Below are 27,910 nucleotides of genomic sequence, written 5' to 3'. Positions count from 1 at the left end.
CCACAGATGGGGCACCAGCCATCCTTGTGGGAATTCCTGACAGAGTTCCTGGAACTTGCCTTTTGCCCGGCCCAGTCCTGGATACTGCCACCGTTCAGGGAATGAGTTAGTTGACGGGAGTTTCTCTCTCCATATCTAACTCTCTCTCTTCCTTTCCTTTTCTCTTTGTCTCACTCTGCCTTTCAGATAATAAATATTTTAAATATTAAGATTATATTTAAATATTAAGATAATATTATATTTAAATATTAAGATAATATTAAATATTAAGAGCTTCTTTTTCAAGCTCTTACAAGTGGGAACAAATTCTTAGCAATGTTTGACAGTTCTAAGTCTAAGCTTTAAAAAGGGGTTAAGAACAGAACAGACTACAGGCTGGCAGATTTGACCCATGTTTAATGAAAAAGAAGTTACATGAATAGAAATGGACAAAGAACAAAGAGATCAATTTGGGAAAATGTGGTGATACATAGAACAATGAGGAAAACAATGTGCATTCTCAATTTCCTCACGTACTCGTTATTACTGATCCAAAATAGCTCCTTAAATTCAAAACAAAGTCATAGTTATAATTTCGCTGATGTTTTCAAAGGAACTCACTGAACTGATGTCCAAACAATCCTTTTTCCATTTCTGCCATGCGCCTAGAACACACACAAGCAAAGGCAGAGCGGTTTCCTGGGAGCTGATACACTGGGAAGGAGAGGCAGTCCTCTCTGTTTCTTCATTGCAACAGCAAGTTAGCACTGGCAGCTGAGCTTTTGGCACAAACACGATTTCTGCTACTATTTTCATAAGAAAGCTTTTATGGTATGCAACCATTTATTCTTAGAACAATCAATCATTGAAGGATTAAACCTGACTCTGATAATCAACAGATGCAGAGAGGTTTCTGAAAGTTAAAATTTGAACAGACTTGAAATGTTAAAAGCATGACATTTTAAAATATACACGTGGGAAACTGCACTGAGCATCCTCCTGGTGTGTTTCACAGCTCATGATTCTTAGCAGGATCAGCCGGTAGACTTTTTTATTATTACTATTTTCTATACTGGTGGACAGTTTGATCACACTTTCTTAAATAAGAACAAATATGTGTCTTTGGGAGAGAATAAGGAGCTCTGAAACCACATATTGGTAATATATTTGTGCTCACGATCTCAGTGGAAATAATCAAACTGAAAGCTGACAAGCACCCAACTCAGGTTAGACACGTGCTGTACAGATAGTGAAGAGAAGTGCTAGGCTTTACTCACTAGCCTTTTAAATTAAAAAAAAAAAAAATCTTTGGCCAGTGTCTAACAACCACCAACCTCTCAGGCTTAGTTTGAATAGTTCCAGGTTAGGAGGAGCCCTGCCTCTTCTGATACTGTATTCTCAGTTTTTCTAGTTGTTCCACACACTGTGACTGTGCCAGCTTCAAGGTGCGATTTTCCTCCGTCAGAGCTTCGAATTCCCGAACCAGCTGAGCAGCATCCACCTTCTCCTTTTCTGCCTGGTCCAGCTTGGCAATGAGCTCCTTCCTGAAGATTCCAGATGCAGGGCAGAGAGAAACACAGAATGCAATACAAACAGATTAAATTATGCCACTGCAATGGATGGAAGCATAATGCGTTCATCAGCTTGCTTCTGTGTTTCTTCCCTCATGAGGCTTGAACCTCTTTATTTTTACTCCAGAATCTGAATTAGACACATCAAAAAGATTACACATACCCCAGGGGTTCTTCCATAGTCCGAAAAATGCTCATTTCAAGAGTACAATAAATAATAAAAATTACATCTATGTTAGAAAAAGATCAGTTTTTTATTTGAAGTGCTCCCTACTGTCTTACACTCAGAAGAAATGCTAGTTCGCATTTTAGCGAGTTTCTGTACTTGAAAATAAGTTAATATTTCTTAGTTTCCTGTATCTTGACTAGACTTCCTTGAATTGAAGTATCCAATTCTCTCCTTACAGATACGATTTTACACGTCATTTCTGAGTTGTTGCGTATATAAAGTTGTCACTCGGTTTCTGTCAAGCATCAGTTCCTGCACCCCAAGAAATCCAAAATCCATGGATGCTCAAATCCTCTAGGAAAAACAGCACAGTACATGCATATAACCTATGTATTCCTCCTATATGCTTTAAAGCATTGATAGGTTACTTATAAATAACTAGTTATTACAATATCTAATGTAATGTAAATGTCACCGTACTGGTTAGAGAACAATGATAAAAACGAAGTCTTCAAGTGTTTGGTACACAGTAAGACTAGATACACAGTACCTAATCTAAGTTTGGTTGGATTGTGCAAATACGGAAGCACAGGTACCAAGTGGTGTTGTGGTTCTAATTAATAAAATACCGTATCTATATCCAGCCTAACTAGAGCTGGAGAGACATAGAGTGCTAGAAGCAGTTTATAATGATCATGTCTTAATTTAGGAAAATATTTTTAAATAACTCATTCATATAAATGCATATATGATAAGAAGGTATAGTGCTAAGTCCACATTTCAATTTAATGAACACAGAACCCCAAAAAGATGTTAGACCCCTTCCCCTTATGTGAGTCAGTTAATCCTAACTTAATCTAGACCTAACAGATGCTTGCTACCTCACATTTCTTCCTGTTTAAAGTGAAGAACACCCAATCATGTTCTCCAGACACACAGCTTTCCAGATGATTTCCTAACGAGAGGTCTTTGTTCTCCTGGTGTCAACATTGGTTAAGCACAGGTGGTGCCTAAATAACACTCTGTTTAAACCTTTCGAATTTACTTAACATGTATTTTTAGATATAAAGCAATGTATCTCACTCATGATTTCAAGGATCTCATGACCTATTTAGAGGTTCATATTTAAAGAAACATCTAGATAAAGCTCATATAAAGAAAAGTATTTAGTAGATAATACTGCAGATGAGACACAAGTCATCAAAGTTGGACACACAGTGCAACCATCTCCAGTCCCAAGCCTCCTCCCCCTGGGATCCTCCCACTCTGCAAACTGCCGGGGATCTGTGGCTGTGCTCTCAGATGACAGTGCTGCGTCCCTGTTCCAACAATCTGTGTGCTGTACAACACGTGCAAATACTGTCTTTGCATTCCTTCATCACTGGCGTTGGCCACCTTTCTAGAACGTGTCTCTTCTACCCTCTCCATAATGTGAAGGGAAGAAAACATCTAACCTATTCCTGAAGAGCAGCAATATTCAAGTTGCCATCAGAAAGAAATCCAGAGCCACTAGAAACCAGGCGGGTCTCCTGAGCGAAAGCCCAACTTACAAAGTTCAGTATTCCAGATCTAGAAAATAGCCTGATCATCTCGTTCAATCAGGCCTCCAACATCTTTCACTTGTTGTTGTATAACATTAGTAACTTAATAAAACACTTCGAGCACAAATCCCTATTATGTCTTATACATCTGTATATTCATTCATAAATTATATACTTGCTAATGCATTGGACGCATTGTGAAGACATGTATGGTAAAATTAATGTATGGAAAACTTAATGTGTGAAAATCTGACCTGAGTGTATCAATGAATCCCCAGATTATTTGTGAATTGCAAAGATGACAAATGTGAATAAACCTGAAAGTGATGAGATACGCAGACACTAGACGTACTGTGAAGGACTCAGTACCATTTCTGTGCCTTTTCTGACAAAAGTGTATAACAAGATGTATTCATGAAGAGCACCAGACAACACCAAATTGAGGGAAATACTACAAAATTGTAATTGTAGCCTTTATCTTTCCTATTTAAGAAACCAGAGAGAAATGACAAACGCAATGTGTGATTCTAAACCAGAAGACACCTAACTTCCAAAGACATGATTGGAAAATAGATGCCACTTGAATATGGGCTTTGAATTACATTACTGATCATTTTCTGCTCTGGTTAAGCAGGAGAATGTTCTTGCTCATGAGAAATACTCAAAAAAGTATTTAGGGCAGGGGAGTATGACTGAATGTACACATTATCTATGCATGCATGTGTGTGTGTGCAAATATCTCTCTATAGAGATATGACAGTACTTCAAAACACATTTTATTCTGGTACAAAACACACTACAAATCCCCTGGACTCTTCTTGATCTTTGGATCCACCAATGTGTTCAGAATAGAAGAGCCTCATAATAAATACTTGCTGGAAGAATAACTGAAGAAAAAGGCAGATGTTACTGATATTTTAAAGATAGGGAAACAGAATCCCAAAATGTCCTGTTTAACTGAGATAATGCATGACTAATAAAGTAGTGCAAGAAATCAAGATTATCCTTCTGGTTAAATATGCCCCTGAGAAGAGTTTAGAAAGTAAATGACAGTAACTAAATATTGATTATGAAAAATCCTCTTATAACCATCTGAAAAGAAATTAGAATAAACTATGTATATTGAAAGAGAGATATGCCCCAAATCCTTTAGTGCTTCGCCGATTCTTATTCTACTTTTATTCTTTTCAGATTATCTAAATCCTGTGAATAATTTACAAAGAAATAGTTTTATTTGAATCATAGTCTTGGGGTGGGAATTACTAATACTGACTTTAACAATAACTTTTCCAAGCTTGTTATTTTACCTCATTTAAAACCCTCAAAACCATATACATTAGTCCTGACTGGTAGAGATAAAATAGATGCTATCACAGATCTTACAACTAAAAAGAGCAGTCAAGATTGTCCAGTCCAATTTTCTTATATTATAAAAAGTCAATAATAAGTTATTCTTTAATCTAGAGACTCAAATTAATTTCATGTATTTGATAAGCAATTATTCAGATATTCTTTGAAAACTGTCAAAATGCCTATTGTTTTCCATCCTGGATATATTTAAATAGACATATTTATGCTCATCCATTAGCAATTCATAATTAAACCCTGGCACATGAAGTTATAGAAATGATCTTATAAATAGACGATGTGAGGAACAAATCAATATGTATAATTAACTCGAACATGGGCCTTTCATTTCTTGGCTGTATCATTTTTGTAATTCTTTTCAATATAATGTGATACAAGGGTAGCAGATCATAGGTACAGGAATTTTATTTCTGAAGTCAAAGATTTATAACAAACAGCTTACTTCACTCTTTGAAGTTCACATCATAACCTTGCCATCTCTCATAGCTCTTCTGTATCTGATCCTAAGTTCACACCTAGAAATTCTTTTAGTTGATAAAATATAAGAGGCAAGAAAATGTCCAAGTGAATGGATAAAGAAAATTTTGAAGCTTGTTGAAAACAACAAATTCCAAAATTTAGGACTTCTTTTATGTTGTAGATGGTTGGAATGCAGATTCATCATTAGGACAGATATTTTTTGTATTCTGGAAAACAGCTATAATAGTTCTGGGCACATTCAAAGTTGACTATGGATTTTTACATGAAAAATAGAAAATTGCAATCAGTTTGGCCACAGACAAGTATTAAGCTTTGGAAAATAAGATAATAAAATATTATCTTCCTTCAACATGACATTTCTTTAAAAATAAGGTAGTACACTGCTCTGTTGGGGTTTTTTGAAGTGTATGATCAATTATGAGCATTGGTACCCAAGGGAAAGAACACAAGCATCTAGATGACAAAAAGGTGAGAGCCTACCTTCAAGTCTAACAACAATCAATGGTATTGAATTGGAATTTCCAAAGGTTAGCTTAGACCACAGTAGTGAAACCAAGAGATGAACAGTATAAACAAATGCAACAATATCTCTCGTTATTCAAAGGGCAACTTTGCAGGAGGACATAAGGAATAGGTAAGACTGGCTCTAAAGTTGAGTTTCTCAACCTTGGAATAACTGACATTTTGGCTGCACAATTCTTTTTTGTTGAAAGAGCCCTATACATCGGCATAGGAGGAGGGTTAGCACCTTCTTTGGTTTCTGGTCAGGAATAATTCCCAGTTCCAGTCAGATACAACAAAAAATGCAAACATGCCTCTGGCTGCTGCCAACATTGTGAGGACTAAAGAATCACCCCACTGAAAATCAGCACTACCAATGAAATGGAGATTTCCTTCACCAACCATTCTGGGGGAGAATCATGATGGAATAGATATCAGATGAAAACCCAAATGCTTCCCGGCTCTGCTGCTCCAGAGGTTTAGACTGAGCCTCCTGTCTTAGCAAACGCATTTACACTCACTCTCCCGTAGAGACGTGAATATATTATCTGTTCCAACCCAGCTTCAGGAAGATAACCCAGTGTAAAGATAGCTAATAATGCAATTCCTGCTGAATGACTGGCCTGCATGTAATTGACATAAAACGTGTAAGTCATTTCCAACTTTGGCTCCCCATCCTCTCTTGCAATGACCATCAGAAATGCTCTGGAGCCCCCAAAATTAGATCAGATAGACAGAGAGACCAATAAGGAAAGCTTAGAACAGACAAGAAGAAGTCAGCTTGGACTCTCATATACCTCACTAGGTAGGACACAAAGATCAGTTACTCCTCACTAAGAGATTTCTCTGCACACCCCTCCTAAAACTGTTCTGCTCTTCAATCATTAATATATGGCTTGTTAGAATTATAACTGTGTTTGGACTATCCTAAAATCCATGAAGTTCAGTAAAATATCGCTTGAATACTATAAGATGCTAAATATAAATATGAAAAAAAGACACGAGACAGCTGAATAGTACCCTACAACCATCTTAAGGTTTATAGCAGTCGGTTATGTATAAACTAAATTTGAGATGTCAATGAAGTAGTTACAGGATGTGGTTAAGACCTTGCATTTTCTAACACATTGGTCACTCAGTAGTATGTTAGTTAACTTCATAATTTTGTAAATTTACATTTTTCTTCCTGATGATGAATTTGTGTTATGGCTTTTCATTTGAGGGGATGATACTCTGCCATTACTCTCAGATCAAAGATGGTCTCCCAATGAAACTGTTGAATTTATCTTGACAATAAGATGCTGGACTCCCTGCATAGTCCATGCCCACAATGATGGAATCATGACCATTTACAAGCTGTGCTACTGTAATAATACAAAGGAAATCAACATGGAGAGGAAGGCCTGGGAAGGGATTGGGGGAATCCCAGAGCCTATGGAACTGTGTCATAAAATGAAATTTTTAAAAAGTGTAAGTCATTATGATTTAGGGCATTACATGTAATCACACAGCTGAATGACATCTGAGATACCAGTGTTTCTTGTAAAATGAGATCCTCTGGCTTTCCCTCTGTCTCCTCCAGCCAAGAAAAGAATAGAGGCACCTCCTCGATGCTGATATCTATTCTGTTAGCAAATTTACTTGGAAATGAGGCACTGTTCTCCATTCTTGCCAGTCAAAGCAACTTGGGAAGCCCATCTTCATTGTTGTGAGATGAATTCACAGCTCAAATCTTACCCAGAACACCTCTTGCCCATGTCAGATACTACAGGGAAGGGAAAACTTAGCTTTTTCATCACCTTACTACATACTCTCAGAGAAATATAGGGGTAGGCCAAAAATCTCAAGGAAGACAGAGTTAAAAGGTGAGTTTATTGGGACCAGTGTTGTGATGTAACCACTTAAACCACTACCTTACAACACCAGCATCCATGTGGGTGCTGACTGTGTCCCGGCTGCTCCATTCTAGACTCAGATGCCTGTAATGGCCTGGCCCAAGCATTTGGGCCCCTGTACCTAAGTAAGAGACCGTGAGGAAGTTCCTGGCTCCTATCTCTGGGCCCATCCCTAGCCACTGTGACCAGCTAGCCAGTGAATAGAAGATGGAAGCACTCTCTCTCTCTCTTTCTCTCTCTCTCTCCATGTGATTCTTTCAATTAAATAAATAAATCTTTTTAAAAAGGTAAGTTTATGGAGCTGGCAAAATAGCATAGTGGCTAAATCCTCACCTTGCATCCACCAGGATCCCATGTGGCGTATCCCAGCTGCTCCACTTCCCATCCAGCTCCCTGCTTGTGGCCTGGGAAGGCTATAGAGGATAACCGAAGGCCTTGGGACCCTGCAGCTACTTGGGAGGCCTGAAGAAGCTCCTGGCTTCTGCCTCTTAGCCCCACGCTCCTGGCCTCAGATCAGTTCAGCTCCAGCCACTGTGGCCACTTAGGTAGTGAGCCAGTGGATGGAAGATCTTTATCTCTTTGTTCCCTTCTCTCTATATATCTGCCTTGCCAATAAAAAATAATAAAATAAATCTTTTTTAAAAATAAGTTTATTGTGTCAAAATATAAAACTCTGAAGTCCACACCTAGAGCATCTGATTTCTGTAGACTTATTAGTTACTAAAATATATACTTTGACTATAAGAGCAAAGTTTAGTTTTCAGTGTTTCCTTGCTCTAGAATCCTTTTTCAAGGAAAATCAAATCCTGAAATGAAGCAAACAGAACAGATAAAATTAGACCTTCTCTGACCTTGATACAGCCCTGCCTGATACTTTCTTTATTCCCAGTCTTGAGAGACTCCCCAGATGACAGTTTCGAAATATTTGCTTTTGGTAATATGTTAAAGAATTAAACGTTCCAGGTAAATTCAAAGAGCAGGCAATGTGGTGTACCAGTAAAGCCACTGGCTGGTAATATGACATCCCATATGGGCACTGGTTCATGACTCAGCTGATCCACTTCCAATCCAACCTGGCAAAAGCAGCAGAAGACTGGCCAATGCTTGGGCCCCAGACACCAATGCAGGAGACATGGACGAATCTTTGTCTCTTGGCTACCACCTGCCTTAGCCCTTACCATTTCAACCATCCAGCAGATGGAATGTCTCTTTCTCTCGCTTCCTTTTTCTTATTGTAACTCTGACCTTTAAGTGAATAAACAAACCTTTTCAAAAGAACTGGACTAGTCTGCCACACATACTGGCAACAAGGGTAGGGGTGGGCCTGGTGGGGGTTATTGTGGGTCGCCCTGACAAGGCTGCAGCTCCCACTAGTTTATGTGAGGGCCAAGTATGTGCTGGGCAGAACCAGGCTGGACTGCAACATCTATTGGTTACAGTGGAAGTCGGGGCTGAAAACAGAACCAACCCAGCAATTGCAACCACCAGCTGATCAGGGCGATGGACTCTGGCGGGCCCTGTGCTTGCTAATACAGTCAAGAATCTGGTCTGGAAATACCTCAAAGTTTCTTTGGGGATCTCCCCAGTTGAAATGGCAGACTCAGAACCCTAACCAAGAGAAGACAGAAGACAGAACAGGTGAATCAACCACCTCAGCTATATGTTGGCAGCGAAGTACTGGACAGATGGAGACTCTGATGGGCTATGCCAATCAATGGATTCCTCAATGACCTCATCGTGCTTGGAGTGGCGAGATTGGCAGCGATTAATAACTTGTGAACCATCAAAACCACTTGAGCAAGTATCTCAGAGCATGCCCTACATCCGGGACCTGGAATGGGTGGGAGACTGGGTGGGGCTTCTCCCTCAATATTGCCTTTACCTCAGATACATGAAGGAAACAATATGGAAATAATAGTCTTCCCCACTTTCCTATACCCATGTACCTTTTTACCCTAATCAACTATGTAAAGATTGTCAAAAATATAATAATAAAAAAAGAAAAATAACAAAATAAAAAGAATAAATTTAATACCATGACTAACAACAGAAACAAGATTCATTTAAGACCATATTTTACAGTTTACCTAGGTAACTTTCTCCTTATCCAGATATGCTCCAATCACAATATTGCTTCACTAGCCATCATTTTAGCTCCCTTTTAAAGACATGACTATGTAGGTATCACTTCGATGGTGGTAGTACTTAATTAAAAAAAAAAACTTCCTCTTAATGTTTTGCCTGAAGCTACTAAAATTGTTTAACTTTTAAAAACTCAATAAATAAAACTATAGGCAAAGGATCTAAATGGTGATTTCTCCAAAAAGATATAGAAATGGCCAATAAGTATGTGAAAAGCTGCGTGATCTTATCAGCCAAGTGGCAGATTAAATCAAAACCACAATGACATCATTTCACACCCACCAGAATGGCTGGAATCAAAAACACATAAGTGCTGGCAGGAATGCCAAGAAATCAGAATCCTTGCACACTACTAATGAGATCATAAAATGGAGCACATATTTTGGGAACACTCTTGACAATTTCTCAAAAGTTTACCATTGAATTATATGGCCTAACAATTTGAGGTACATATTTAAGAGAATTGGAAACACATTTTCACACAAAAAACTTAACACATGGAGTGTTTATAGCAGCATTGCTCATAATAGCCAAAAACTGAAAATAGCTCAAATTTCCATTAACTGATGATAGAATCAATAAAATACTGTGTTTCATGCAACACAATATTATTCAACCAAATGAGGTTCTGGGGCTGGCTCAGAGGCACAGCAAGCTAATCCTCTGCCAGCAGCTCCAGCATCCTATTTGAACACCAGTCCATGTTCCAGGTGCTCCCCTTCCTAACCCAGCTCCTTGCTTATTGACTGGAAAAACAGCAAAAAATGGCCCAAGTCCTTGGGCCCCTACACCCACATGAGAGACCCAGAAGAAGCTCCTGGCTCCTGGCTTCAGGTGGGCTCAGCCATTTTGACCATTTTGGGAATGAATCCGGTGATGGAAGAGCCCTTTCTCCATCTCTGCCTTTCTCCCTCTCTGTAACTCTCTGTAGCTCTGGCTTTCAAATAAAAATAAATCAATATTAAAAAAAAAAAAAGAATAAAAGAAATCCAAGACATACTTAAAAAAAAAAAAAGGTAAGTGCTGACACCTGCAGAACGCCACACGGGTGAATCTTAAGAACAATGCAAAGTAAAAGAAGTCAAGTCAGCCGGTAAAAACCACCTACCTTGTGATTCACTCATATTAAATGTCCAGAGAGAAAATTTCATAAAGATACAAACTAGAAGGTTTCTCGGTGGGATGATGAAATTCTTTCCAGGGTGATAAAACTGTGGTAATGGTTGCACAATGCTGTGAACACACTGAGAATCACTGGATTATTTGTTTAAAAGAAGAAACATTATGCAACATTCCTCAATCTGTTGATTTTCAGAAACTATCACTTTTTCTGACATTCTAAGTCAAATTTTTCATTTTTAAGATTTATTTTATTTATTTGAAAGGCATAGTTACAGAGAGTGAGTGAGAGAGAGAGAAAAATTCTCTCATTCACGGATTCACTTCCCAAACCTGCACAGCAGCGGGGGCCAGGCCAACCCCAAACCAGGAGCCACAAGCTTCATTCAGGTCTCTTACTTGGGTGCAAAGGCCCGCTCACTGGAGCCATCTTCCCCCACTGCTTACCCTGGTACATCAGCAAGGAGTTGGATCAGAAGTGGATCGGCTGAGACATGAGCCGCATATAAGATGCCAGAGCGGTAGGCAGTGGCTTAACCCATACACCACAACACTGGCTTCCAAAGTCAATTTCCTGAATATCAAAGGACCCAGCATAATGTCTAAGGCATAGTATGGGCAAGTGTTTCCGCCATTGAACAAAAGGGATATTCTGTCTGAAACAAAGCAACTTTCACAGTTGAACATACTTTCATCAGATACTTTCAAAACAGTTCTGTCAAGTAATTTGAGGCTGTGTTCCAAAAACCATAAAATATCCATATTTTGCATCCACAGACTTGCACTATAAATACAAAAATGATTTATGTGTTTTATACAGAGGTATACGTTATATTTACTGAAAATCATGTTTTACATTTTACGCTACTGAATATATATGATTATGGTATGCATAACTCTAATGGTATAATTATACTAAAATATCTATTTATATGCAAAAATCTATAGTGAGGGTTTTTCAATATGTTAGAATTCTAGGTGATTTTTAAAGCTTTCCATAAATTATTTTTATAGTAGAAATTTCAATAAAAATTTCAATTAAAAATTTCATTAAAATTTTTCAATAAAACTAATAACGAGCATCCCTTAAATCATTGGTGATAAACCATAAGTCTGTAAGTTAGCTGCATCCCATGCCAGGTTTATAATCCTAGACAACATGTGCCTCTTTATCCGTATAATAGAGCCACTCTGAAATACCAACTCTTCTCATTGCCCCTGCAAATTCTCCCAAAGTTGATCCAGAGTGACCCCCTCTGGAGATAAGAGAGAAGTTCAGCTTGAGACACAGGCCTTCAGCTGGGCCAGAGTTAGCCTCTCTAGCTTACGCCAGCTCACCACCAGATGCAACATTATCGGCTCTGCTTTATGAAGTCATGAGGAAGAAATTCTCATCAGAATCACCAGCAAATGCAAAGCAGATTACTTGGATCAAATGCATGTGGTCCAGTATGCTGAAAACAAAGATTTCTGCAAAAGATCTGATATAAATAAAATGATTTCCTTTTTCCATAAAGTATAAATAAAATCAGTGGTAGCTAATAACCTTTAGAACATCTGACACATTTATTTACTAACATAAATATAACAATATTCCCTTTTTAAAATTTCTTTTGCAATATTTCCATAATGATCTTAGTCCTCTAGTGATGATACCAACTTTCTGGTATAAACAAAAAGCATACAAACTATAAATAAGATATAAATACACACAAAAACCATTACTAAAGCCTAGAATCAACAACTCCACTCTACCCTTATTCATACTTAGTCCTGTGTGCAACTCCATGCTAGGTGGCAAAATACAGAAGAGTTCTTAAAACGTGTCCATCTTTGTGGGAACTGTGATCATCGGAAACAGGGACTACGAACAAACATAGTGACAATGGTAACTAATGGTAGCACTAGCCTACAACAAACACCAAAAGAACCGTTCCAGCGAGTTCTCTTTTCTCTCAGCGAAAGAACTGATCACTCTGGTTTATCTGGATCAGGGGACACAGGTTGAGACTTCGCCGGGAAAGGGCAGCATTTGTGTAGGCACCAGGCAAAGCCAAGGCTGTGATGAGAACCAAGGCTCAGATGCAGCAGGATCCAACTCCTGCTACTGGAAGAGACTGGGCCGACATAGCTGAAGTTAAGAAGTGAGATAAACAGTGCCCCAGAAGAACCAAGGATAGTAGGCTCAGCCTTGGAGTTCAGCCAAAGTCTGGCTGTCATTTCTTAGTGACAAGAAACAGTAGGTAGAAAAGCACTTACACTTTAGGATCAGTCAAGATGTAAAGTAACAGGCCCCAAACCCAAATGGTAAGAGTAGGAATGGGAAAAAATGGAACTTGAGAGACTTTATGCAACAGAAAGAAAAAAAATGATGAAGCAATTTGACCTTTGCCCATATCTAAGCCAATTATTTAGACAGAAAATCCAAATAGGTCTAGAGAGGAAATGAGAACTCTACACAAAAACAGGCAAGGAAATTAGGCCTACTTCTTTGTGGTTCCAAAAGATTATATGAAGTGTCTAGCTAGGAGCTGGCTACGTTATTTCCAGAAACTGACCTTCTCTTATGTTGGTGATGGTGTAGTACCCACAGTCAGCATTGTTCACACAGGTCGACAGCCAGGCTTCAAACGCTAGGTAGCTGTCACTTTCATGTCAATAGCCTGCATTTTCTTAAAATACAACATACAGATATACAATCCTGAAGAACTTGAGATTTAGTGGGAGAGTCTTGTATTGCCAAGAGGGAAAAAACCCACACGTGCATTTCAGTGCAAAGGTTTTTTTTTTCACTACTATGCCTACACTGTTTCTCTCTTTCTCTCTCTCTCTCTCTCTCTCTCTCTCTCTCTCTCTCTCTCTCTCTCTCTCTCTCTCTCACACACACACACACACACAGGAAAGGCTACCAGTCATACAGGTCCTCCTTTGAGTTCATCTTCAACACTTCTTATAGAATCATCATCATGAAATACTTTTGAGGACTCAGGCAGTGCATAAATGTATAACCTGAATGCAAGCAACATATCAAAACTCCTAGACCAAAAAAAAAAAAAAAAGTCATAGATACAGAAGGGGAAGAAGCTGTTTCTGATTTCCTAATAAGCATCTTTGAATCCCCTATAACCAAAGTCCAAATATGATTTTATGCTTGAAGCATGGTCAAGCAAGGAAAGAAGAAGTGTTGTACCATACTGAGGTCTAAGAGACAGTTCTCATCCCAAACCCATATTGCCTACCAGCTGCTAGACTGTCCGACTACAATTCTGAACAGTCTCAAACGAATTCTCAGAACTTCATACTTTTTTTCTTAAAGGTTTCTCTTGCTTTTATTTAAAAATCAAGTAATATATGTGTGTCATGTCTCACTCCAGTAAGAGAAAGGAGAGAAGAAACAAATTTCAAGAGTTGCAACAGGTTCAAATCATTCTTAACACTCTCATTAATCACTTATTCATTAAGCATTAATGCAGGTGCCATGTACGTTCCAGCGCTTCAGGATCCGATGCCTGACAATCTGTGCATTACAGTACTCACCACTTAGTATGAGATTCAAATATGAATGAAAAAAACTTTCCCGATAATATGTCAGTACAAACTGATAAGTGCTAAGAAGGAAACAATAAAACTCAATTCTTTGAAAGTTTGAAAGAATTGAGAGTCACTGGATCAGATATTGGTAGAATCAAGTACAGGACAAAGGAAGATTCTGAAACAAAACTTATGAGTAATTAAAATTCTTTGATTAGTTCTTTGATTAGTAGAGCAGTATCATTCACTACAGCAGAACTGTAATGGTGATAGAAGCTGCTAAGGTAGAGACTTACTTGGGCTATAAAATGCAGCTAGCCAACTAACACATTTGCATTATTCCAAAAAGCTTCCCCAGTGGCTTCCTCATATGATGTTTGTACCCCATGTTTTATGCCAAAGTGCCATGGGCACATTCACAAAGACTACAATGTGGCTCTAGTCGCTATTTTGGCTATTTTAATTTCCTGAACTAAAAACAATAATATTAATACAGTTTTCTGTAGAAAGCAGTTCCTCCGTAAAGCAGAGCACTGGATCTAGCAAGCACGGTTTGGATCATTCTGGTTTTGCCCTCCCTCCAGTCCATGCTCAACCCAGCACCTCCCTTCCTATTCAGCCCTTGCCCAGTCAACAGAGCAGAGGTGAGAGTGCTCCAGGGGAAGTACTTACTTCCTTTCTTCAAGCAGGGCAATTTCTTTCTTGACCTCATGGTATTCTTCCGCAATTTGGCAGTGCTGTTTGAACACCTGCATGGATTCCACGGAGTCATGACAAGGTGGCAGAGGCTTCAGGGACGAAAAAGAAATTAGCTCATTTCTCTTTAAGTCAGAAGAAATTGCCAATGATTTTTGCTCTACTCGTTTCTTCACAAGAAGGGTTTTTTCCCCACTTCTTTTTTCATGACAACAGCTTTGTCAGTCAGTATTGGACTGAGTTCAGCTGATTCTATTTGACTGCAAAGAGACAGGCCTGCTGATAACCCCCACATACACTTCCCAGTGTCACTCACAGACATCCCAGAACATCCACTACCTGCCGCAAGTTGGGGTATAAATAAGTCTCCAAATGATTCTCTTATTATCCCCAGAAATGGTAAACTTTGTCTTAGGGCTGTGGAGGGGGATATTTCAGTTGTCTGTGTCAGTTCCCCGATGTTTTCTATTGCTATAATCCAGAGAAATGGTCTCATTTTGTAAATTGGAGTGGCGGTAAAAGAAAGGCTGTCTGCTTTTTAGCGAATGTTTGTTTTTGTGTTTCAAAGGCACAGCAACACAGAGAAGCAAAGACACAGATTTTTTATGTACTGGTTCACTCCCCAAATGGCTACAACACCTCGACGCCAGAAACTCCATCTTACTGGCCAGAGTCAAAGTACTTGTGCGTAGGCCATCCTCTGCTGCTTTCCCCAGCCCATTAACAGGAAGATGAACTAGAAGTGAAGCAGTTGGAACTTTAACTGGCTCTGATACGGGATGCTAAAGTCACAAAGCAGATGCTTGACATGCTCAAATCACAACACCTGTGCCCGGAAAGGCCGCCTTCTGAAACGTGGAGCCTGAAGAAATGATGTTACGCTAAATATAACGCCTGCAAGGGTTGATCACCTGTGTGAAAGACCAACTCGTACCCTCCCCGCCCCACCCCCACCCCCACGCACAAAGAGAGTCTTCTGACATGCAGAATGGACAGCACCTGTCTCTTCTTCTCTATCCACAGAGGAAACAAAGGCCAGCCTGGCAAGTCATCCTAACCTCTCAACATGGTGAAAAGCGCATTTTTTTTCTTTTTTAATGATTTTGTTTTGGTAGGAAATGAAGAGTTAAAGAGGGGGTGGGGGAACCTCCATCTACTGGTTCATTCTTCAAACGGGTGCAATGGCTGAACTGGGCCAGAACAAAGCCAGGAGACAAGAACTTCTTCCAGGTTTCCTATATGGGTACAAGGGCCCAACAACTTGGGCCATCCTGTGCAGAGAGCTAGATCAGCAATAGAACAGCAGGGGACTCAAGCCAGCATCAATATGGGATGCAGAACTATATTGGATTAGCCCACTATACCATGCATCAGCACTTGAAAAGCATACTTACTTTTAAAATTTATTTATTTTTATTAGAAAGGCAGAGCCACAGAGAGAAGGAGAGACAAAGAGAAAGAGCTTCCATTCATTGGCCCACTCCCCAAGTAGCTGCATTGGCCAGAGTTGAGTCAATCTGAAGCCAGGAGCCTGGAGCCCCCTCTGGGTCTCCCATGCAGGTGCAGAGTCCCAAGGCCAGAGGCCATCCTCCACTGCCTTTCCAGGCCACAAGTAGGGAGCTAGAATGGAAGTAGAATAGCCAGGATACAAACCAGTCCCACATGGGATCCTGGCACGTGCAAGGCAAGCACCCAGCCACTAGGCCATCACACTGGGCCCTGAACAGCCTATTCTAAAAACTATTTTGAAAAATTAATTTTCCTTAAGTTTAACCTAATTTCTACTGTATCAACTTATGATTAAACATTCTACCTTTAGCTAGTTAATAGTCATTTTAAGGGTTTTTAAATAATCTTTTTCAATTCACTATGTAAGAAATCATGTAAGATCTGAGAAATTAATTAATTGGTTTTTTTATTTCATTTTATGACACAATTTCATAGGCTCTGCAATTCCCCTAACCCAATTAATTGTTAAATAGGGCCTTCAATCCAATCTCTTCTTCCCAATAATCTGTGTATGTAAATCATGTATCTAACCAGGCCATATTCTCATTTTATCTTAGTAAATTGAGAACTAATGAATTTCTTACTATCTGTTTCTCTCATATTCTTCCAGGACACACATTTCTTTTGGGGTTGTATTTAGTGATTCTATGGCACAGCACCGCCTCCAGCCCCCAATGTATCCTGTAAAGGACTCTTACGGGAAGCCCGCTTCATTTCTACACAAACTATCTCTCCTTCTCAAATTTCTCACCAGAGAACTGCAAATTTCTCATCTCTGTGTAACCCCTAGCCACTTGTCACAAGGCCCAAATGTCACTGGACACGTCAGTGGGATACACTTATAGCTTAGAATCAACTCAGAATGAACAAACTCCTTCTTACCGCGTCTGGGTGTAGGCAAACTAACTGATAACTTAACTTCTAGGCCAAACACACCCCTACCTTGTTCTTTGCTATTCGGTGATTGTTTATTGTGAGAAATCTTGAAAATATAACAAGGAAGTAACACAATCCCGCTTAGAGCGTGTGAGCATACTAAAAATATCCTGAAATATGAATTGTCCTCATGTCAGTTAGAAGCAGAGACCACCTGTATATCAAAGTATCTTCAAATTTCCCATAATTAGGAAGTAGCAGCAACAAAGAACAAATTAAAACTACAACCAAATGTCATTGGACAAATGGATAGGGTCAACTTTTGTCTTGAGAAGGCAATGGGCATCAGCTATTTGCCTTTGTTAAGGAAACTGATAAAAACAATTTGCTTAAATATATATGTTTTTCATCACAGTAACAATTCTGGTGATTGAAAATTTTGAGATGTTTAGTTTCACACCTACTATCAATAGTGGAACTACATGATAATGTGTATCATTCACTACAGAATCTTTTCATTGCTTTGTGCTATAACATGAGTATGGATAAGGTATCAAAAGGCCATCATTGGGAATGATTCTCCTACCTTCTTTCAGTTCTAAAAACAAGAGCCAATGGGTAAACAACAACACTTACTGAACGAATGTTTCTTCCTGAAGAAATAGATCCCTAAAACTTAAGCACAACAATCAGGTTTCTTTCTGCAAATGTAAGTATCAATAGATTTAAATAAAGTGACATCTGAAACACCACCAATCAGGAATTAATTCACCATACATGGTATTGAGAGACTGTAGCACATGTTCAAATTAACAGTTAGGCCTCCGCCTGGGACACCATCATTCATAGCAGAGCGCCAGTTTGAGTCCCAATTACTCTGCTTCCAATTCAGCACCCTGATAATAATGAGCACGGGAAAGTAACAGAAGACAGCCTGACTCCCACACAGGAGACCAGGCCCATGTTCGCACCCTTGTCCAGCTCCACGCACTGCAGCCATTTGAAGAGTGAGCCAACAGAAGTAATATCCTTTTCTCTGGAATCAGCTCAGAAGCATATGTTCTGTCTATATTACCATCATTCTATACAGGCACCAGTTTGAGTCCCAGATGCTCCAATACAGATCCAGCTTCCAGCTAACAGCCTGGAAAAGCAGCAGAGGATGGTTCAAGTCCTTGGGCCTCTGCACTCACATGGGAGACCCAGAAGAAGCTCCAGGTTCCCGGCTTTGACAGGTTTAGCTCTGGCCATTGTGGCCATTTGGGCAGTGAACCAACAGATGGAAGACCTCTCCATAGATCTCCTTTCATATAAAAATAAATAAATCTTTGGGGGAAAAACAAAATCTCTTTCTCTGTGTAACCCTCACTCTCCCTCTTGATCATTCTGTCTTTCAAATACATAAAGTAAACTTTTTATAAAAGCAGAAGAGCTCAGTGTGATGGCTCAGTGGCTGAATCCTTGGCTTGCATGCACCTGGATCCCATATGGGCCCCAGTTCGTGTCCTACTGCCTCACTTCCCATCCAGCTCCATGTTTGTGACCTGGGAAAGCAGTTGAGGATGATCCAAAGCCTTGGGATCCTGAACCCTCATGGGAGACCCAGAAGAAGCTTCTGGCTCCTGGCTCCTAGATCCTTGGAACAACTGCAATCATTGTGGCCAGTTAGAGCATGTCCAAGTGGACAGAGATTTTTCTCTATCCCCTTCTCTTTATAAATCTGCCTTTCCAAAAAACAGAAGTAAATCTTTTAAAGCAAAAATTTAAAATACTTGAAAAATGCCTACTTCAAAAACCACCTGAGAAACATCTATTGACTTCTTGGATTAATAGCACCCTATTTCAATTCTCAGTGCTTGATTTTGATTGTAGATAGGCAATTTATTTTTACATCAAGATATTTGCCTTGCAAGTTTCCTCCATAATTGTGCTACATCCTCCAATGCTTTGAAAATATTTATCCTGCATTCTTGCATGACGAATAACATCATATTCTGAAGAAAAGAAATCCAAACATAGCTAGTTCAAATGATGAAAAGATAAAGATATTTCTAATGTCCAGGGATACGTCAAAAAAGTTGTGGAGAAGATGAACTAAAACACCACCACCAACAACAAAAAAAACCTTACGCATGGATTTCAAAGATTTTTGTGCCCAAATAAACTTATCTTCTCATTCTGCTTATCCATGGGCTTTTTGAAGCACTCTCATATGAGAGCACAATTCTTGCATGACCACTGAAAACTTCGGACCCACTCAATGTGAGAGTATCTGGTCTACTACCCAACATAGCAGGTTCCAAGAAACATAAAGGAAAGCATTCTAACAGTGTGTCAAATCCACTTTGAGGCCCATTTTTTTCAAGTTGCACATTGGTGCTTGGATGAGTTTAGAACCCAGGAGGGCGTTCTTCCTCCTCAGCCCCTTACCTCACACTTCCTCCCTCCATGCGTGGGAACAGGGCTTGCAGAGGCTTTAAATTACAGAGCAGTACAAGGCAGCTGCTACTCTCTCTGGTATCCACCCCAATCATCAGGACAGATTTAACAAGATGAAGTAAGAGAGAAACCACAGAGTCCTGATCCAAGAATGCAGGTTTGAACCACACCATAGCATCCAGGCTCTTGCATGAACCATCCATTCATAGCACACTCCTCCCATAGTGGATTCCAGCCCCTGGAAAGAGCCCCGTGGGAAAGGTCCCAGCCAAGCATCCCTCAGCGAGGGGCAAAGCTGGATTAAGTGTTTCCGTTTTCTACTTGGCTTCTTCAAATACTACTGGTCTCATCTACTTCAAAAATATAAGAATTGAACTTTCCTAGCTCAGCTTCCCACACACAGGATATATTTAGGAAACCTAATATGCTACAGTCACTAACCAGCCTTTGTATGCATTCCTTGAGTCTCAATGTTATCTATTTTAGGGGGAAAGTGTGTGCTTCTCTTAAATTTATGTTGCATTTAATACCCCAATAACCACAATCATACTTTCTTTAAGAGGAAAAATAAGCCAGATTTATTCTAATATTTAAAAACTATTTTCTGAGCATTTTAATTCTTTCCAAATTTTTAATCTGACATCTTCACAGTACCCACATTATGATCCAAGTAAGCCCTAATACTCATACTGTATATCTTATACACTATGTTACATTGGATTAAGTCATTTCCAGTGATATAAGGATACTTCAATACATTCACAGAAATTCATTATGAAGAAAAACTGCATAGACTCAAAAATGCTTATGCCAAATGAAACTTCTTTTTAAATTCCATTTTTCACGAAGTTTTTGAAGTACTCTTGAATAAAAGAGTGCCATAACCCAAGAGCATCCTTAGATTTTTCCAATAAGCATTACCACAGCAGCCACCGAGCTTCTCAAATCACAAAATGAGCAAATAAAGGAACTAGGGTAATACAAAAAGGTAGCGCTGGATGTTTTCTGGATGGTCACGGCAGCCAAAGACCAGTAAGATTCTTTTCAACTCGTTCCTTAGCTATTTTCAATGCCTTCTATGAACCCATTTCCTAACTGCACTTCTGTCCAAATGGGTGTTAGGCTACAGTGCTAGAAATCTGGACTTTTGAGACTCCTTTATTTTCGGTCATTTTCATGTCTCGGGTATCAAGGGGTATGTTGATGTAAGGTGTCAAAAAAATTTCTAGAGAGGTTTCTCGAATATCAAGATATTATAGTACACAACCGAAGCTACGAAATTGTTTATTTGTGGCGGTGACATCAGTTTCTGAACTTATCGGACTCAGAAAAGGCAAGTTCAGTGTGTACTACAGAGACACCTGTCACTGTCAGATTAGATTAGTACTTCGGGAGAAATTGAAGCTATTGCTCAATTTAACTTCAAAAATATCATACTACTGTCCAAGTATCTTTGTTTGATGAAAAGAACGGACATTTCTTTTCTTTTATCTTGCATATACAAAGATAAATTATTTACCTGTTTCTAAATAGCTTACCCAATCAATAATTTCACTCATGAAGAGAATTTATATCAATTGAGCAATTATTTTTCTAAAGATTGTACTAGATCTACTCATAACTGTATTGAATCCTAATAGTGATATGAGACTAACTCATGATAGTCTCATAACAGTGTTATGATAACATGTCTCATGATATCATAGTCTTATGATAACACAGTTATCAACACTTTGCAGTTGAGAAAGTGAGGCTTAGAAATACTAAATAATATGCTAGAAGTCATAACATTTGTAGGTTATCCAGACCACTCTAATGCCCACGCCTCAGTCATTGCCGATTCCAACTAGGACATGAATTACAATCTATCTGTTATTACTTTCTGCACCTGATCATAAAAATATGTTACCTATTTCAATGCATTAAGATCACATTTTAGCCATGCTTTGGATCATGTATAGTTCAAAGCACAGTTCCCAAAAACCCAACAAGACTAAGATGTAAGACACATTTTTCGTGTTTCCCAAACTGTGGGACCACTACAGAATTTTTTATCCTTCAGGAGGAGGTGGAGGAGGGAAAAGAGAGAGCGAGAGAAAGAGAGAGAGAGAGAGAGAGAGATCTTTACCACTTCTTTGAATAAATGGAAACTGAAACCTAAACAAAAATATTCATCTTTTATTTGTCCATGGAAGTAGGCATGGAATAGAAACTCCTTTCTTCTACCTGCAAGATCTAAGCCGTGTCTGACCAAATACTGCTAACGACTGCGGGGAGTTTAGAAAATCAGTCCCAAGAAAGAAATCTGCTCAAAGCAAAATCACCTTCCACCTGCCGCTGGGCTAAGTTCCAAGGCCCACAAGTGAGCACTATGAAGAGATGTTTGCTGTAACACCTACTTACTCTGAAGTCTCTTGCCCAACATTTTGCATTAATAGAGCCATCAAGAGAAATGCTCGTCACTGCTATTCTTACACGAGGCTTTTTTAGGCTTCCATGAAAATAGTAGCACCATGAATTACATGTTCAAACATGTCCACATTCTTGGCAGAGCAACATAAAAATCTAGAGGGGGGGTGTCACATTGGTGTTAGAGTATTTAACAAATAGACATTTTGTAGCTGCATTTTTAAAACTACCCAAGAATGTGTAATAGATACGTCAAGATCAGAACATGTTTTATGAGATTACTCTATACTCCATCATAACAACCTTGCTAACCTAAAACAAATAAACAAAAATCTATACTTACCAAATTAATTCAAGTGGAACTTTAGTTTCACAAAGCATCTATGGCAAAGAGGAAGGTAGCAACTCTTTTGGCCCCAGATTTAACATCAGCTTTCTCATCTACACAGTGAATTATAATATTTAGTTTACATAATTATTTCAGTAGTCGACTGAGATCCTATGTAGGAAACCACCTCTCGCCTACTGGGTATTCAATATACATTAATGAAATTTCAGTCCAAGGGTTTGCAGAGAGTGGGGCTGGCTATCATCACTTGGCATCCTTTATTTTATGCTAGGCAAGATTTTGAGGTTCTATTCTCAAGAAAACAGTAACAACCCCATATGCCTTCATAACCCAAGTTTTACACATCCACAGTAGGTTGCAAGAGTTGACAGCATAGTAAATGCCATTACTATGTGATGAAAACACATGAGACTGGCTATAAAGAAGGCCTGCTCCATGTAACAGACTGCTCCTTTGATATATAAAGCAATTTTATCGTATTCAGTACTGCAATTCCCTGCAGTAGAATGGCTTAAATGGATGTGCTTATGCTAAGCATGAAAACAAGACTCTACTTACGTCATTTTCTGTGTTAAATTTCCCTCTCTCAGTTCCTACCTACTTGCTTTTTACTTATTGATGCTCCATTACAGAGAATACAGGTAGCAAACAATAGCTCTAGATAGAGGCACCAATAACAAGTATCTCAACTGATAAACATTAGCTAACAAACTCAGTCCTTTCCTTCCTCTGTCAGCAAGCCCTAAAACATTTTTAGTTGTAATTCTGGAGATAGTCTAAGTCCATGAAGAGATAAAGCACTAAGAGGAAAAAAAAAAAAACAAGCCTCTGAGTCTGATATCACCCTCTAAGCTATATAACTCATTAATGATCAATACAGATGAAATTCTCTCATTAGAATAAAATAATTAAATGTATTTAATTTCTAATGTATGTCAAGTGAAATTAAAGCTATAAAATTTAAATAGACTTAGCAGTACCGTAACAGAAAATTTATCTGGGTAATAGCCAGGGAATCCTGAGAGTCCTCCACGGCAAGAAAGACTGATAACATCACCAAAGAGGGACATTGTTTTCCAGTCCACAAAAGCACAATTCATGATTCCAAATTTGATGAGATAGTAAGAACTTGAATATGGTTTTACTGGGGTTTTTGTTCCAGTACATGTCTACTTATTTCCATAATAACATGTGGAAGTGAGATGAGGGTCGCTAAATACTTCTCCAATCTGAAAAGAATTATTGGTGGGAGAGAAAAGGGTAGAAAATGTCCAGTTAGATACCAGGAACCAGCAAAGCAAGTCTGAAGACCCTGCAATGTGGTCAGAGGTGAGAAAATGGCTGATAGTTGAAGGGAAAGTCTTAGGGAATGACCTAGGCTGCCTTTTGGCAACAACTGTTTGATCAGTAATACCTTACCACTCTTAGTCAACTTTTAGTAGCACCTGCATAACTGGTGCTACTCAGTAAAGCCAGCTTTCTGTAGAAGTGCTGCTGCCCAGGTGAGAAGAAGGAACCTAAAGGAAACCAGAGCACACGTGACTCCTGCTCAGGTTTTAGAGACCACCCAGCAGTGGAACACCAGTTCCTTCCAACTAACCTAGCTGTTTCCGGGTTTTTAGCTCTGTGCCCTGAGTACTGAGGTAAGAGCAGAAGCAAACAAACGGGAACATCATCTCAAGTTGCAGAGAGATCATTCTTACCTCCTCCCCCTTTTGCCAGGGACTATCCAGGAACAAGATCCCAAATTTATAGGACACCAGGTACACCCTCAAATGGAAGAAGTGACTGGGTACAAAGCACAGAAGGAGCATCCCTAAACCAAAATCGAAACTGCTTCAAAATCTGAAAACTTTTCATCACCGTATGATGCTGCAAGTGGAAATTTTCACACCTTACCACTTGGGACAAGCTGCACTCATACCTCACACACACTAGAAACATTGCCTAAAGTTACCGTTAGGATATGGTACATATGAAACATAAATAACTCTCATGTTTAGATTTGAGTCCCACTGTGAAGACACCTTTATGTATATGAAAATAATCCAAAAATCTGATTTAAAAAAAAAACCTTAAACACTTGTCATCCCAAGCATTTTGGATAAGGGATAATAAATTCATAATAGGGAATTTCAGAACTTGCTGGAAGCTGGAGATTATAGGCTCCTCCTGAGTGCTTATTTAGGGAAAGAAAGTAGTAACTAAGCCAAGCATCTATGTCTGGGAGTTAGATTTGCCTTGTTTGACTTGCCTAAATGTACCTACAAAATTAAATACTCCAATAAATGGGTGGATGCAAGGCCAGAATCAGATATTTTCAGCAAACTCTTTCTAGAGCGATCTTTGCCTTGAATTACCATACATCGTCTAAAGGAAATTGAAATGTCATAAATTAGCTCCTTTCAAATAATTCTGGTACATTTAGATGAGATATATTTTGATAAGTCATTCAGAAACTCTGTATATAAAATATTTGTCTTACAGATCAAATCAGGCAGTTTTCAGGTTAACTATATTTATATCCAATTAAAAATTCTCAGAGAAGTGGGCAATGAGCTAGAAGTAGAATGCAGATTATCCAAAGTCTTGTCCAAAACAGAAGTTTTCTCTATAGAGTTCAATCACTAACCCAAAACAGAGCCAAGTTTCAATGATCTAGAGACATCCACAGCAAAGGAGATCAGGGACTAGTCCTAACCCCAAATGGCAACTGGAATAAGCCTTTGGCCTAGAGGGTCAAGATGCTGATTATAATGCCAGCCTACCATTTTGAAGTGCCTGAGTTCAATTCCCTCACTGCAGCATGTGACCCAATCCAGCTTCCCACCAGTACAACCACATTTGTACCAGTCACCCATGCAACAAACCTGGATTGAGTCCTCAACTCCAGACTTGAGCTCCAGTCCAATGCTGGTTGCTGCAAGCATTGGGGAGTGAACCCAAATGCTCCCAAGCATTTGGGCAATAGATAGGAGCCTTCCTGTTTCTCTTTCTCTCTCTCTCTCTCTCTCTCTCTCTCTCTCTCTCTCTCTCTCCATCTCTCTGCCTCTCTTGATTAATTAAAATTTGTAAAAAGTGTAGTAGGTAGTTTATACTGAGGGACTCTTCAAAAAGTTCATGAAAATGAAATAAAATTTTTTTTTCATCAACAATTCTGAAATCCATGAAGCTTCCTTCAGAACACATATTTTACATGAACTCTTTGAAGTCACCTTGACTAAGTTCTCAGTGTTCTTGTGCCATGGCCAAACAACCTGGGGTACTGCATAAGGACTTGGGCCTGACTATGCAGTTCTAGAGAACTTCGATGACTTACCTACTCTGTCTGCAAATCAGTCTTTCCCAGTTAGATCAGCTCACTGCATTTTATAACACTAACAATTAAAGGGAAATTACAAGAAAATTCTTACCTGTAGCTGTTGGTCTAATTCTGGAAAGACCAAAGGAATGGAGTCTTCAGGAGGTGTATCATCTAAACACAAACACAAAATGTTCAGAATGGAGCCCTTTCTCTTATTAGGAGTCGTCTGCCAGGAAACCCAGGTGGATACAATTAGGGAGCCACCTATATAAATTGCTTAGCTATGGGAGAAGATAAGATGTAAAAGACAACAACTTGCTGCTTTTCTGTACACACAGAAATATGAGGAGCTCAATAGGTCCTGCCAGAAAAAATAAATAAATAAATAAATTACAATCTGAATTAAGTATCCAACCTGGAAGCACTCCAATTAACAAGACTGCTTGTCTTTGATAGTCTCACATTAACCAGAAACAAACAAAAAGGGAAAAAATATATGATATGCGCGAAAATGCTTTAACAAGGAGATAATGAGACAACCAGAACAACCTCAGTGAGAGAGAAAAATCTGTTAGTGAAAAATAGAAGCATTACTTCTCCAAGTGAACAGCCGAAAGTGTCGCAAGCTCTGATGGTTTTGCCCTGTGCTCTTAACCACAAACCACCACTCACAGGCCGTTAACCAGGAACTCGCTCTGGGTTCCAGAGGCTAACAGGCAGCAACCCAACCAGGCCATCTCTCCCTGAGTGCCAGACAGCACTTGCAACCTGAAGCAGAATCCCTGGCTTTGTGGACAGTGTGACTGAGTACAGAGCCCTGCAAACCTCATGTGCCACTGCTGTACAGTCATCCTGAGCCGGTCCTTAAAGGACTGATGTAACATCAGCAGCTGCAGCTGGATGAGAAGCTGTATTTCTCAGAAGCACTAAGGAAATGTGGCAGCAACTTGGCCTGAAATGCCCAAGTCTCCCCCAAACCCCTCCAGGGACAGGCCGGTGCCTGGGGACCAACCCTTGAGAAACAAAACCTCCAACCTCTGCAGGCAAAATATGACTTGGAAGGCTCACTCGCCCTAGCCAACACCTAGCCCAGTAACTAGGACAATGGAAATAATACAGACCACAGGCCAAAAAGGGAAATTTGTAAAATCAAACCTACTTTCCATCATAATTAAACAAGGAAAGCTAACATCTTTTTATTTGCACAATCACAATTAGATGTATTGATAATAACTGAATAATCCCTTTTGTTGAGAAGTGATTAAGGTCATTCATGATATCGAAACATCCCTTGATGTCTGTGTGATTTCAGGATCTTCATAGATTCCAAAACCCATACATACTCAGATCTAAACTATAAATTGATGACACGTTTATGCGCAACATATGCACAACTTCCATATACTTTAAATCATTTCTAGATTATGTATCAATGCAATGAATATGATTAGCATATGCAAATCCACAGACACACACAACACCAATCCATTCTTTTTAAATATTTCCAATCTGCCATTGGCTGAATCCACGGGTATAAAACCCACAAATATAGAGGCTATCCCCTCTCTCTATCAATAGAAAGCATAGTCCACAAGAAAAATGTAGAACCCAGTACAGTCCTAGTTTCTAAGGGGCTGTGTTTCTTTAAAAGCACCAAAGATAATCCTCCAAAAGAACCAAACAAGGATGATATTAACGTCTGCCAGACACCTCAATGGCTGCATTACTTAATAGTATTTGATAAATGCTAGCCAAGAGTAGTACAATAATACTGCCACTTAAATGTAGCTTAAAATAATGCAGTACCTCAGCAAATATGAATCCATTTTACATTTGCACCTGTGCCAGACAATAGATGTCTAGAGTTCACTAATGCTTTCTAACTTTAGCTCAACAGACCAAGGAGAAACTGAACATTTTTTTTCCCAAGACCTTTGTCAGACAGGCCAAAAAAGTCTTGAGAATATATGGAGCTGCAACTCCCAGGTCCTTCTGAGACTAGAAGTGATAAATTCTGCCAATTACTATAGTT

General features: G+C 39.2%; 1 protein-coding gene across 2 annotated transcripts; it reads right to left on the bottom strand.

Annotated features, from left to right (window-relative positions):
- Positions 1-379: 379 nt before the first annotated feature.
- MAP3K7CL (MAP3K7 C-terminal like) lies at positions 380-26,665 on the bottom strand. 2 transcript variants are annotated; one of them, XM_040980701.1, is made up of 4 exons: positions 26,551-26,665; positions 25,988-26,049; positions 14,969-15,084; positions 380-1,523 (listed from the first exon to the last, which is right to left on the bottom strand). In XM_040980701.1, exons 3-4 carry the CDS (start codon positions 15,049-15,051, stop codon positions 1,343-1,345), a joined length of 264 nt encoding a protein of 87 aa, XP_040836635.1. In that variant the 5' UTR covers positions 15,052-15,084; positions 25,988-26,049; positions 26,551-26,665; the 3' UTR covers positions 380-1,342. The 2 variants fall into 2 exon arrangements, with proteins under 2 accessions (XP_040836635.1, XP_040836636.1); XM_040980702.1 differs by lacking the exon at positions 26,551-26,665 and adding an exon at positions 26,473-26,548.
- Between the last annotated feature and the right edge of the window lie 1,245 nt (positions 26,666-27,910).

Source organism: Ochotona curzoniae, unplaced genomic scaffold (assembly GCF_017591425.1).
Source record: "Ochotona curzoniae isolate NIBS_2020 unplaced genomic scaffold, NIBS_Ocur_1.0 contig_3498, whole genome shotgun sequence".
Classification (NCBI taxonomy): domain Eukaryota; kingdom Metazoa; phylum Chordata; class Mammalia; order Lagomorpha; family Ochotonidae; genus Ochotona; species Ochotona curzoniae.
Note: the sequence above shows the minus strand (reverse complement) of the source record. Positions and strands in the feature narration are given on the sequence as shown.